At 38.9% G+C, this 12,526-nt stretch overlaps 1 protein-coding gene across 6 annotated transcripts in view; it reads right to left on the bottom strand.

The window, feature by feature from the left end:
* TDP1 (tyrosyl-DNA phosphodiesterase 1) overlaps window positions 1-12,526 on the bottom strand; it is a 160,912-nt gene that overhangs the window by 111,960 nt on the left and 36,426 nt on the right. For all 6 annotated transcript variants that reach the window (XM_069085970.1, XM_069085974.1, XM_069085969.1 and 3 more), the window contains exon 7: window positions 4,587-4,679. In XM_069085970.1, the coding sequence (XP_068942071.1) occupies window positions 4,587-4,679 (93 nt within the window). The remainder of the gene's footprint in view (window positions 1-4,586; window positions 4,680-12,526) is intronic.

Genomic DNA, 12,526 nt, shown 5'->3' with positions numbered 1-12,526 from the left:
ATGGCTAAAAAGGCAAGGTTTTTGTAACTGCAAATGATGTATTCCTTGATATAGGGACAACCCTATACATTCCCTGCATTTGTCAAGGGCTCCAGCATTCTTCCAGTCACTTAAATTCACAACAATGGAGCCACCTCCCACCCTTCACTACCCATATTCATCCCTTCCTTCATCCTCCAACCACTACCAAGTCTAATCAATTTTCCTCCACAGCTCCAAAATCCATTTGCCCTCTCATATGTCCTAATTCAAGTTCAAGCCTTCAGTTGACTATTTCAATAGTCTCCTAAATGGCCTCCCCTCTTCAACCTTTTCTCTATAAAGCCAGCTAGGCACAGGTCCAACCATGTCACTCCCCTGTACAGAAAACTTAGGGTTTCCCAGTTGGTTCTAGACTCAAATACAAATTCCTTCATGAGGTATTTATACCTTCTCATAATTAGCTTCCATCTAGTTTTCCAGGCTTTTTGTCCCTTTTACTGCTCCCTTTAAGACTCTATGTTGCTATTCCTCATACAAGACATTCTGGACCAAGATGGTTCCAGAGGAGAAAGTGAGGCTGGTGACTTTGTCCAGCCTCCCCTCACTTAAATCCAGTTTACTTTTATGTCACTGCAACACCACCTCTTCAAGCTACAACAACACATTCAAATCCTCCACCTTTGATCATGCTGCTTCCCATGCCTGGAATGCACTCCCTCCTTACCACTGCTAAAGAACATGAAGTCATGGTCCAAAATAACCAAAGCCCTTAAGAGTACAAGTGGTATTTTTATTACCATTGCTAACGGAAGGTAGGGGATTCAGAAGAGAAAGGCAAATGTCCTATTCTGTTTATATTACTTGTAATAATCTTATAATTTAGGCCACTTGTTTATAGATCACGACAATATCATACAAAGAGTATACTCAGATCTCAGCAAAGCATTTTATTCTCTCTAATGTTATCACTGGGGACAGTTAACTATATGGCATATTATACGTACTATGAAATATATTACACATTTTATTGTTATAGATTGTATTTGTTATAATAACATTTTATGACTGTAAGAGTGCATGGGGTAAGGGGGTTAGACTAGATGATTTTTAATGTGACTTACAGTTCCAACATCCTATGAAAATGAGACTTCCCAAATATTCATTCCCTACCTCTTGTACCAATGGGACCCAAGGGTTTATCATATTATGTCTTTCTTTCTATCTCCCTCCTTTCCGCCAACTCCATCTTTTTCTGGCTTTGTTCTTTAGGTAAAACTATGTTCTGGTCACATTTACGTCAATGCCCCTAACTGAAATCTAAGTGGCACTATTCACCAAGGCATCAGCATGGAAAAAAAATTAAGAAACAAATCACAGCTGGCTTCCTGCATTACACCTTGGCCTTCCAGCTGCAGTTCTCCCTGCAAAATGAGTTCATTTTTCATGTTTACTGCATTGGTCCGAATGTTTATACTCTGTAGCTTCTAATGTTTGAAATGAGTTACTATAAATCACATTTAATGACACTACGCTGATGCTTTGACTTCAGTCTTCCCAATACTTAATTCAGGAATAAATAAAAAACAAAAGCATTTTTCATTTTAACAATTCCTTTTATCCCAGAGGAACATAAAACACTGTTAAATGTTCCTCATAGTACCCACAACTTGAATACTCTCACTTTTAAAATCAATGATGAAAAAAGGACACTTTGTGGTAGATGGCAAAGACAGGTTCTGTAGTTAGTAGAAAGCGTCAGAGGGATTTGCTGGGACATTCTGTATTTGTGCCTGTTCACAATCATATTGGTCATATGCATATGCATACATATCATATGCAAAATGTAGTTTGTACTTCCCCCCAAAATCAAGCAGGAAGAAAAACATGAATTGACCTATGAATGTTGACATTTTTAATGCAAACTTACTATTATCTATTTTTCTTAAGTGATCTCACTTTAGGGTAAGAATAGGGATGGGACCAATATCTGTTATTTCAATGATATAAAGACCCTCTGGATGAGAAAACTCCCCCTTCCAATGAAGGTCAGGCCCTCCTCTGCAATTTACAGTTTTAGAGAGTTGCCTAGAATATTGAGAGGTTAAGTGTGTTGCCCAAGATCACTATGTGGCTGAGGCTGGTCTTAAACCCAAGTCCTCCGAGCTCTGGGGTCAGTTCTCTAGCCACTATGCCACACTATCTCCCATTTTTAAGAGTATGACTGATGATAGGACTAATATGGCATAGGCCTGGATCAAAAATCTTAGACATAATTCCTGCCATCAATAGCAGCAATGCAAAATCAAAAGTCTAGGCTAGCTCAGGATGAAAGAGCTTAGTACATGTTATAAAAACTATTATTATCACAATGTGCTAAAATTGTGACAACATTTGAGCAACCTATCACACAATTCTGATATACACTAAGCCAAGTTAAATATACTCTCTGCTTGATAGTGTAAGCACTGAAAATGCAAAAACTTATACAGCCTGACATTTAATTCTGCAGAATTCACTGAATCTTAGAAACAGTGCTGTTCTCTATCGGTAAAGGAGAGGATGCTGGTCCACCGTCATTCAACTGTATATACTCATCTTTTTTTTCCAGTAGTAGTGATGAGTTACGCTGAGCCAACGTACTGTGGGAAAAAAACATCAAACTTATGGTCAACAGAATTTGTAACAAATCCTAGCTGACACTCATTAACTGTGCTCCAGTCGATCTAGAAAGCAATTTTGAATTCTGCCCCAAAAGTTGTTAAACAATGTCTACCTTCTGACTTAGTGATCCCACTGCTGGATAGGTACATACTCCAAAGAGAAGAAAGAAACAAAAAAATGAACCTAATATATATATATAAAAATTTATAGTAGCTCCTTTTTGTAGTAGCAAAAAAGGGAAGAACTCAAGGGGTGCCTATCAATTGGGCAATGGCTGGCCCAAGTAGGGTAGACAGATGTAATGGAATACTGTTGTTCCACAAGAAATGAAAAAACAAGACAAAAACCTGGGAGGACTTGTCTGAACTGATACAGAGTGAAGCAAGCAATTGGTGTAACAGCAGCTCTGAGAAAAGGACAACCAGCCATGATCCCAGGAGATCAGCAATTAAAAATCTTACTCATCTCCTGAAAGAAGGGTTGTGGACTCAGGGGGCAGAATGAGATAAACAAAGTGAACGAAGGAATTTGTATTACCTGATTGTGAGTATTTGTTACAAGGGTTTTACTTTTCTTTCTTTTCCAATGTTGGGAATAGGGAGATGGGGGAAAGTAGAGGAAGGAGATAAGAGAAAATAAAAGCCTATGAACTGAAAAAAAATTTTCTTTTAAATGACACTAACTGAAAACATGGGAAAATCATTTAGTTTCCCAGAGCCTTAGATCCCCCTACCTGTAAAATGAGGCTAACAGTACCTACATTCTACCTTTCTCACAGTGCTGCTGTGACTTACAGAATCCATTCACTACTAAATGGTAAGAAACTGCATTTAACAAGCAAATGACACTAAGCTACAGTTCACCACCTGTTATTCATCATTTAGAGTAGACAGACTTAAAAGGAGGAATAAAATGTACATTTCTGGCATGATTAATGTGGAAATTTGCTTTGCTTGACTATGCATACACTGCAAGGGTTTTTTCTTTTTCTTCATTCCGTAGGGTAAGGAGAGAAAGGACGTGGGGATGGGGCTGTTCCTCCTCCCCAAGAAAGAAAACATCATCGAAGCCTGCTTGTTAAATGCCTGGAATATGCTCCCTCATCCACTTTGCCTATGGACCTCCCCTGCTTCAAGTTCCAGCTAAAATCCTTTCATTTACTAGAGACCTCCACCTCCTCTAAATTCTGGTGTCTTCCCCCTCTTAAGTACTTCCTAGTCATCCTGTACATAGCTTGCTTTGTATAGCCTGTATGTTGTCTCTTCCTTTAAATTGTAAGCTCCTGGGGCAGCCAGGTGGCTCAGCGAGTAAGAGCACCGGCTCCAGTGTCGGGATGACCTAGGGATCAAATCCAGGCTCAGATACTCAGCACCACACCCAGAAATAACTGGCCGTGTAACCTTGAGCAAGTTACTTAACCCCAATTGCTTTAAAAAAAAAATTTGTAAGCTCCTTGAGCATAAGGATGGTCTTTTGCCTCTTTTTATATCCTCAGAGCTTAGGACAATGCCTGGCATACAGCAGCTACTTTAAAAATGCTGACTGACTGAAGGACAGCTTTGAAAGATATATGTTGAATTTATACCTTTTTTTTATTAAAGCAAGTGTATATAACAGAGATTCAAAGTTTCATATTCTCCCGTCTGTATGGAGGTGCTCATTTTAGTTGATTTTTTTAAAGGACAAAAAGGAGCTCAGATTCTTTTTTGTCTTGACCATTGACAAGCCATAAACAGCCACGGGAAAATCATTTCATCTTTTAAGGTCTCAGTCTCCTCATCTGTAACATGGGGATAATAACAGTTACAATTCCCACCCCAAAGAACTATTGGAAAGACCAAATAAGATAACATATCCGAAGTAGTGAATATAAATGTAAGCTGTTACCATCTGCACATATTTCAGAAGATACAGTCACTGCCAAGAGGCAAAAGGAAACATACCCTTGAGTTTTTTGGTGCCAGTCAGCCTTAATAAGATTGGAAGTATGGATGACAACTCGAAGGCCTTCTTCATATAACAACAGCATCATCTTCCTTTAAAAATGAAAAAAAAAAGAGTAGTCAGAGGTAGCTTCAGAAACACACAGGGCTCTAGTAATCCCAACCAAGACTGAGGATTCGACAATGAAGACTAGACCAAGAATCACTACTGGATCACAGTCTGAATTTCTAATAGCGTTCTTTACTATTTCAATTCTTCTATAACATGAAAGACAGTGAAATGATGGATAGAAAATACACAGACTTGGCAAGAATATTAATAAAGCAATTTTATGGAGTGGAAATGTTACCTGATATTGTCTGCCAGAAAAAGTCCAAATGATTCCACCTAATGGGAACTCTTCATTTCATTACAGTCACTCTCTTTTATATCCCTCCCACCCACCATTTTAATTTCCATCTCCTTAGCTTTGTTCACGTTATTTTTTCCCCAGTACACAAATGTCCTTTTCTTTTCTCTCTACCAACCCAAACCCCACATTTCCTCCAAGAGGTAGCTTCAAAAATCACCACCATATAAGTCTTCCTTATATTCCCACTCAATAAAACTTCTGTTATTTGAATTCTAAGAGTATTTGGTCCAGGGGTGGGCAACCTGCAGCCTCAATGCCACAAGTAGCCTTCTAGTCCTCAAGTGTGACCCTTTGACTGAATCCAAACTTCACAGAACAAATACCCTTCATAAAAGAATTTATTCTATAAAACCTGGACTTAGTCAAAAGGCTGCACCCAAGGATCTAAAAGGCCACAGGTTCTCCCACCCCTAATTTTGGTCTGTCTTGCATAGTCTGACACTTCAATCAGTCAATCAATGTTTATTAAGTGCCTATTAATTGCCAGGGATATAAGCGGTGTCCCACAAGTCTCAGTCACTTGCAGAATCTATATTGTTTCCTAACTATTTGATACAGCCAAGATTTTTATCTCCCTAGCTGGAGGGTACAAAAATTTTCAGAGAGACAACATGTCATTGACCTAATATTGGGCTGTAGTTTTTGATACATAGCCTGACACCAGCTTATACAATGTCACATTTTTTTCTAATTGTTTGAAATATCCAAGATTTATCTCCCAAGATGGAACATAAGCCTTTCAAGGTCAAGAATCATGTCATTAACTTAATAACCAGCTTTTATATAACACTTAAAGGACTGCAAAAGCTTTAAATGTTACCTCACTTGATGCTCACAGCAACCCTGTGAGAAAGATACTATTATTATCCACATTTTATATATAAAGAAACTTGTGGAGAGAGATTAAGTGACTTACTAAATGTCAACAGAGCTAGTGTTTGAGGCAGGATTTGAACTCAGGTTTTCCTGCCTCTAAGTCCAAAGTTCTATCCATGAATATGACCTAGTTATCTCTTTTATATACACTAAAGTATGGAGCCCAACCTCACTGATGCGACTCTACATACAAAGGATAGAATCCAATTCAACAAATATGTCCTGAGCACCCAATATATGTTAAATGCTATACTAAGTACAAAGGACTGCTAGGTGGTGCCATAATGCACAGAGGGCCAGGCCTAGAGTCAGGCAGACTCATCTTCTTGAGTTCAAATCTGGCCTCAGACACCTACTAGCTGTGTGACCCTGAGCAAGTCACTTAACTCTCTTTGTCTCAGTTTCCTCATCTATAAAATGAACTGGAGAAGGAAAGGGTAAACCACGCCAGTATCTTTGCCAAGAAAACCCCAAAATGGGGTCACAAAGAGTCAGACACAAATGAAACAACAGTGAAAAGCACAATAAACAAGATAATGTCCCTGACCTTAATAAATTTGCAATCCAGTTTGAGGGAACAAAATATGCACCTAAATAGCAATAACAGAAAATAATGAAATGGCTGAAAAGAGACATAACAAAGCATTATAAATATTTACTGGGAAAGTAAGGAACACATCTGTCCTTAAGAAGGATCTGGGGGGGGCGGTTAGGTGGCGCAGTGAATAGAACACTGGCCCCGGAGTCAGGAGGACCTGAGTTGAAATCCATCCTCAGAACTTGACACAAAAACTAGCCGAGTGACCTCGGGTAAGTCACTTAACTCCAATTGCCCTATCTTCCCCCCTTCAAAAAAAAAAAGGATCTGGGAAGGCTGCAAGGAAAAAGCGGAATCTGAGCTGGGCACTGCAAGGTATATGGGTAGAATTTCAAAGAAAGCTGTGGAAGGAAGGCACAGAGAATACACTAAACTAAAGCATGAAGGAGGGGAAGTCCAGTATGTGTTCAAGGAATGGCAAATATGAAAACGTCATGATGCAATGGATTGGTCTCACTTGTCCAAGAATGAATGAACATATATGTGACTTTCATTCAAGCTGCTCAGCGCTAAACCAGTATAGAGCTAAAAGAATCACAGATTTTTTATATGCCATCTTTCAATGTATGACATGTGCTCACTGAAACCTAGGCCAATTTATATGCACAGTCATGAATTTATCAATTGTAATGAAGAACTAGTTAATTCTAGACACTGGATACAAATTTGCCAAATATCTGCATCTACCAAGATCAGTGAACTCTGATCATAGGAAATATAAAATAATTTAAGGGTAAACAGTTTATCCTTTTGTTTTTAGCAAATAAAAGACAAAGTGGGAGATGGGGCTTCCTCTCAGAAGTGTGAATACAGATGTGATTCTAATTTTAAGATTATAGGATTTAAAGCCGGAAGGGTCCATCAAGATCCACTTGATCATTTTACAGAGGAGGAAACTGAGAAAAAAAAAGTCAACACTTACTTTCACAGATCTGTTGCAAGGAACACTTAAATTTAAATAACATTTAAATGAGATAATATGAATAAAGTGACTTATAAACCTTAGAGGACTATATAAATGTCAGCTGTTACTCATTTTCATAGTTTTTCCCTTGTAATTTTTTCTGGAGAGGCAGCATGGCATGGATTAGATATAATTCTAGACTTGAAAAACGTTTGTTGTTCGGTTATCTTTCTGTTATGTCTAACTCTTCACACCCATTTGCGGTTTTCTTTCCTTTTTTGTATGTATTCAATAAATATTTATTGAATGAATACAAATAACAGATATAATGATCCAGAAATTATTTTGTATAACTCAAGTTAATTTCATTTTTTTTCCAATTGTCATTTTCCCATTATTCAATATTCCAAGGCTCCACTGATATAGAGATAGATATATGTTAAGAGAGAAATCATTCTTACTGAATGCTATTCCCTTATTTCTCATTCTTTTTTTTAGTATTTTTTAAAATTTCTATCCACAAGATTTTGAGTTACAAATTTTCTCCTGTCTTTCCCCTACCCCCCACCCCAAGACAGCAAGCCTACTGAATACCCCATCCCTCAATCTGTTCTCTTATAAACTCCCCCATTTCCCCTCTAACTTTTGATGGATTTCTATACCCCAGCGCCTGTATATCTTATTTCCCAGTTGCAAGTAAAAAACAATTTTTCTTAACAACTGTTTTTAAAACTTTGAGTTCCAGGGGCGGCCAGGTGGCGCAGTGAGTAAGAGTGCCAGCCCCAGAGTTGGGAGACCTGGGATCAAATCTGGGCTCAGATACCCACACCCAGGAATAACTGGCTGTGTAACCTTGAGCAAGTTACTTAACCCCAATTGCTTTAAAAAAAAAAAAAACACTTTGAGTTCCAAATTCTCTCCCTTCTTCCCTCTTCACCCACCCCTATTAGGAAGATAAGCAATTCGATATAGGTCGTACATGTGTAGTTACACAAAACATTTCCCCAGTAGTTATATTGTGAAAGACTAACTATATTTCCCTCCATCCTATCCCACCCCCACTTATTCTATATTCTACTTTGACCCTGTCCCTTTTCAAAAGTGTTTGCTTCTAACTATCCTCTCCCCCAATCTGCCCTCCCTTCTATCATTCCCCCTCTTATCTCCTTCCCCCCTACTTTCCTATAGGGTAAGACACCCACCATTTGGGGTTTTCTTTTTTTTTTTTTGAGAGGGGAAGGCAGGGTAATTGGGGTTAAGTGACTTGCCCAAGATCACAGGGCTAGTTAAGTGTTAAGTGTCTGAGACCAGATTTGAACTCAGGTCCTCCTTACTCCAGGGCTGGTGTTCTATTCACTGTGCCACCTAGCCTCCCCAATTTGGGGTTTTCTTGACAAAGATACTGGAGTGATTTGCCATTTCCTTCTCCAGATCATTTTACAGATGAGGAAACTGAGGCAAATAGGCTTACGTGACTTGCCCAGGGTCACACCACCAGAAAGCGTCTGAGGCCACATTTGAACTCAGGTCTTCCAGACTCTAGGCCTGGCACTGTATCCACTATGCCACCTAGTAAGCCCTGAGTACTATATAAAAGAGCAGCAATACTGGACTTGAAGGAAAACATGTTCAAATCCCCACTCAGGTATTTAATAACTGTTACCTTGCCAAGTCACTTAATCTCTCTGAGCCTGTAAAATGGGGATAGTAACACCTACCACAAAGGGTTACTATATGGATTAAATGAGGACATCTATATTGGTAGGTTAACAAGAAGCAGCTCAGGGGCACAGCAGATAAAGCCTTTTCAATATACCACAGGGGTATCAAGGAAAGTCAGTGATCTGGAAGAGTAGGCAAGAAAAAGAAACCATTCTGGGTTGGCAATTTATAACTTATGTAACCTCAAACAGGTTAGTTATTAATTATAACAGGAGTAGCTTACACTTATATGTAAACTTGGAGAAACTCGAGTTCAAATCCTGTCTTTGACAATTATGAGCTGTGTGACCCTAGGTACTTCATTTAACCTCTACTGCCTCAGTTTCTTCACCTGCAAAATGAAGAGGTTGGATGTGATGGCCTCTAAGGGCCCTTCCAGCTCTAAATCTACGTGCTCTACAAAACTTTAAAAAACATATAAGTGTAAGCCACCACTATTATTAATATTAATAAGTAACCTGTTTGAGGTCACATAGGTTATAAATTGCCAACCCAGAATGGTTTCTTTTCCTTGTCTACTCTTCTAGAACACTAACTTACCCTTGTTACCCATATGGTCTATGGAAAACAACCCTAGATTAAGAAACCAGACACCCAGAGTCCACATCTATCTGTGTGACCTTGAGAAAGTTAATTCTGCTCTCTCAGGCTATTTCCTCATGGGAGAGCTATTAAATTAAATCTGATCTCCATCGCTTCTTGAAGCTCCAAAATTCTATGGACCATTAGACGGTATATTTCTCAAAAGCCAGTGAAACCCCTAAAAAAAAATCTGAAAATACCATCAAAAGCAATGCCAACAATAATGATGATGATGGCAACAGTATATGGCATTTATGTTGCTGTTCAGTTGTGTACAATTCTATGTGACCCCATGGGCTGTTGTTAAGGGGTCTTCTTGGGAAAGATACTAGAGTGGCTTGCCATTGCCGTCTCCAGCTCATTTTACAGATGAGGAAATGAATCAAATAGGGGGAAAGCAACTTTTCCAGAGTCACACAGCTTAAGGCTGGCAAAAATGCCTTACAAACACTATTTAATTTTATCCTCATAATGGTCCTGGAAGGTAGGTGTTATTATCACCATTTTAGAGAAGAGGAAACTGAGGCAGCCAGGTTAAGTGACCTGCCCAGGGTTATAGAGCTGGTAAGCATCTAAGGCCAGATTTGAACTCAAGGTCTTCCTAGATCTAAGTTAAGTGCTGTCTATTCCCTGAGTCACCATTATTAATGTAGCTATTTGTGATCATTTAGCCCTGATATGCCCATGTGCCATCACTGAAAACAGCTTCCCACAGAGCCTCTGGTCCACCATTTGTATGTTATTTACAGTGAGAGGTAAGAGATTCAGACTAAAAGATGAAAGAGGCCCTCGACACTGCAGCTGATGTTTCTACATATAGGAGGCATTCTATCCACTGTGCCACCTCTACCATCACACCTACATTTTAACCCTACAACCTTCTTATTTCCTCATATATCCTTTGGGCAAAAAAGGGGCAGCTCAGTAGCTAGCCCTGAAACGGTTTTGCTAAAATATGTCATATAGGTGGCAAAGTGGATGGAGCGCCAGGTCTGGAGTCAGGAAGATCTGAGTTCAAATCTAGCCTCAGACACTAGCTGTGTAACCCTGAGCAAGTCACTTAACCCTGTTGATCTCAGTTTCCTCATCTGTAAAATAAGCTGGAGAAGGAAATGGCAAGCCACTCCATACCTTCGCTAAGAAAAACCCAAATGGGGTTACAAAGAGTCAGACATGAATGAAAATGATTCAACAAGTACCCAGTATGAAAGGATCAATAATTAAATTCTGATTTAAAAATTCTTTGCATTTTGGAAAACATTGCTTTATGCTCCATGTAAAAAAATTATTAATGAGAAACTAAAAATTTTGTGGAAATGGATTTTTTGCTAGGGTCAAATGGGAAAATGTAATTAAAACCTATATTAATAAGGGGAGAAAGCAAAATTAAAGGAAAAATACAAGATCTAGTACCACAGGGTTCTGGTGATCACTTTTAATGAGAGCTAATGTAGTGCTGCCAGATTTCTTTCCAACACCTAAGAAATCAAACATAGGTGGAATGGATGGGTAACTTTTCTATGGTGCCTTTGCCACTCCGGAGTCACTTTAAAGCAGGTCAGCAAAAGACACTATCACCCCAGGGATATAACTGCTATAATAAGCCTCATTTTAAAGACAAGGAAATTGAAGTTCTGAAAGCTGGGACTTCTCAGGGTGAAAGTTTGTTAGTATCTGAGTTAGTAAGAGTGAGTATCTAGGGAAGGAATAAAAACCTAGGCCTCCCAGACTCCAGGTTCAGCCCTCTACCTACTATATAACATCACTTCTCATAGGTGTCTCACAATTACAGTTACCTCTTTCACATCACAACTTTCCCCACTGCAGTTTCAACATATTAAGGGTCAGTGTAAGAAATTAAATGGGAATTTGGGAGGAGTTTTGTGGAAGCATCAGATTGACATGTGAAGGCCAGCAGATGACACAGAGCCTATGTCCAAATATTTAACCTGAATTTTATAATAAAGCGCCATAACACACCATAACAGAAAAATGAAAAATTCAGATTTCTTCTCTGGTATGAAGGGAGGGCCAAGAAATTTTATAGGGTGCTGCACCCCTAATTCCTGCACGATGTGGAAGGAATAACCATAGAAGAAATCCTAAAAGCCATTGGATCAAACCTACACATGAGCTCACATAGCCAGCACCCCCAAGTGGCACCTTTCATTCACCTAAAAGTCCCCAGGGATGAGGACCTCAGTCTTCCCATCCCATTTTACCCCACTTTCCCAACCCAAGGAAGTACAGTTCACTTCAGTGAAGTTCTTTCTTATAGCAAGTCAAAACTACCTCCATATAAACTCCACCCATTGTTTCTAGATCTACCATCTGGTGCCAAGCAACTCAAGTCTGCTACTGCTAACAACACTCTTTCAAATACGTATATACAGTCAGCACCTCCCCCCCCAAATCACACCCCATATAGATTTCTTCTTTCCTTTAATCTGAAACGAAATAAATAGCCTAATGTGAACATTTCAAGTCAAAGCACGTTTAAAAAAAAATCAAAATTTACACAATGAAGGTGCTTAATACAAATTTGATGAATCAATGAAAATGTCCATTATAGCAGACAACAGGAAATTATATACTTCATTGTTTTGTTGTTGTTATTCAATAATTTTTTAAATCATGTCTGACTCTTCACACAACTAGCAAGTGTTTGAGGTCAGATTTGAACAAAGGAAGTCTTCCTGACTCCAGGCTTGGCACTCTATCCACTTTACCATCTAGCTACCCATACTTCATTGTATATTGTTCTACTGTTAACCAAGAAACAAATCCTGAGGGAAAATCACTAGGAAAATAACCATTTTCATTACTGACAACAGCAAGAACAAAC

This window comes from Petaurus breviceps, unplaced genomic scaffold (genome assembly GCF_028583685.1).
Source record: "Petaurus breviceps papuanus isolate PSGF00001 unplaced genomic scaffold, PetGlider_PUasm1.0 177, whole genome shotgun sequence".
NCBI classification, from domain to species: Eukaryota; Metazoa; Chordata; class Mammalia; order Diprotodontia; family Petauridae; genus Petaurus; species Petaurus breviceps.
Note: the sequence above shows the minus strand (reverse complement) of the source record. Positions and strands in the feature narration are given on the sequence as shown.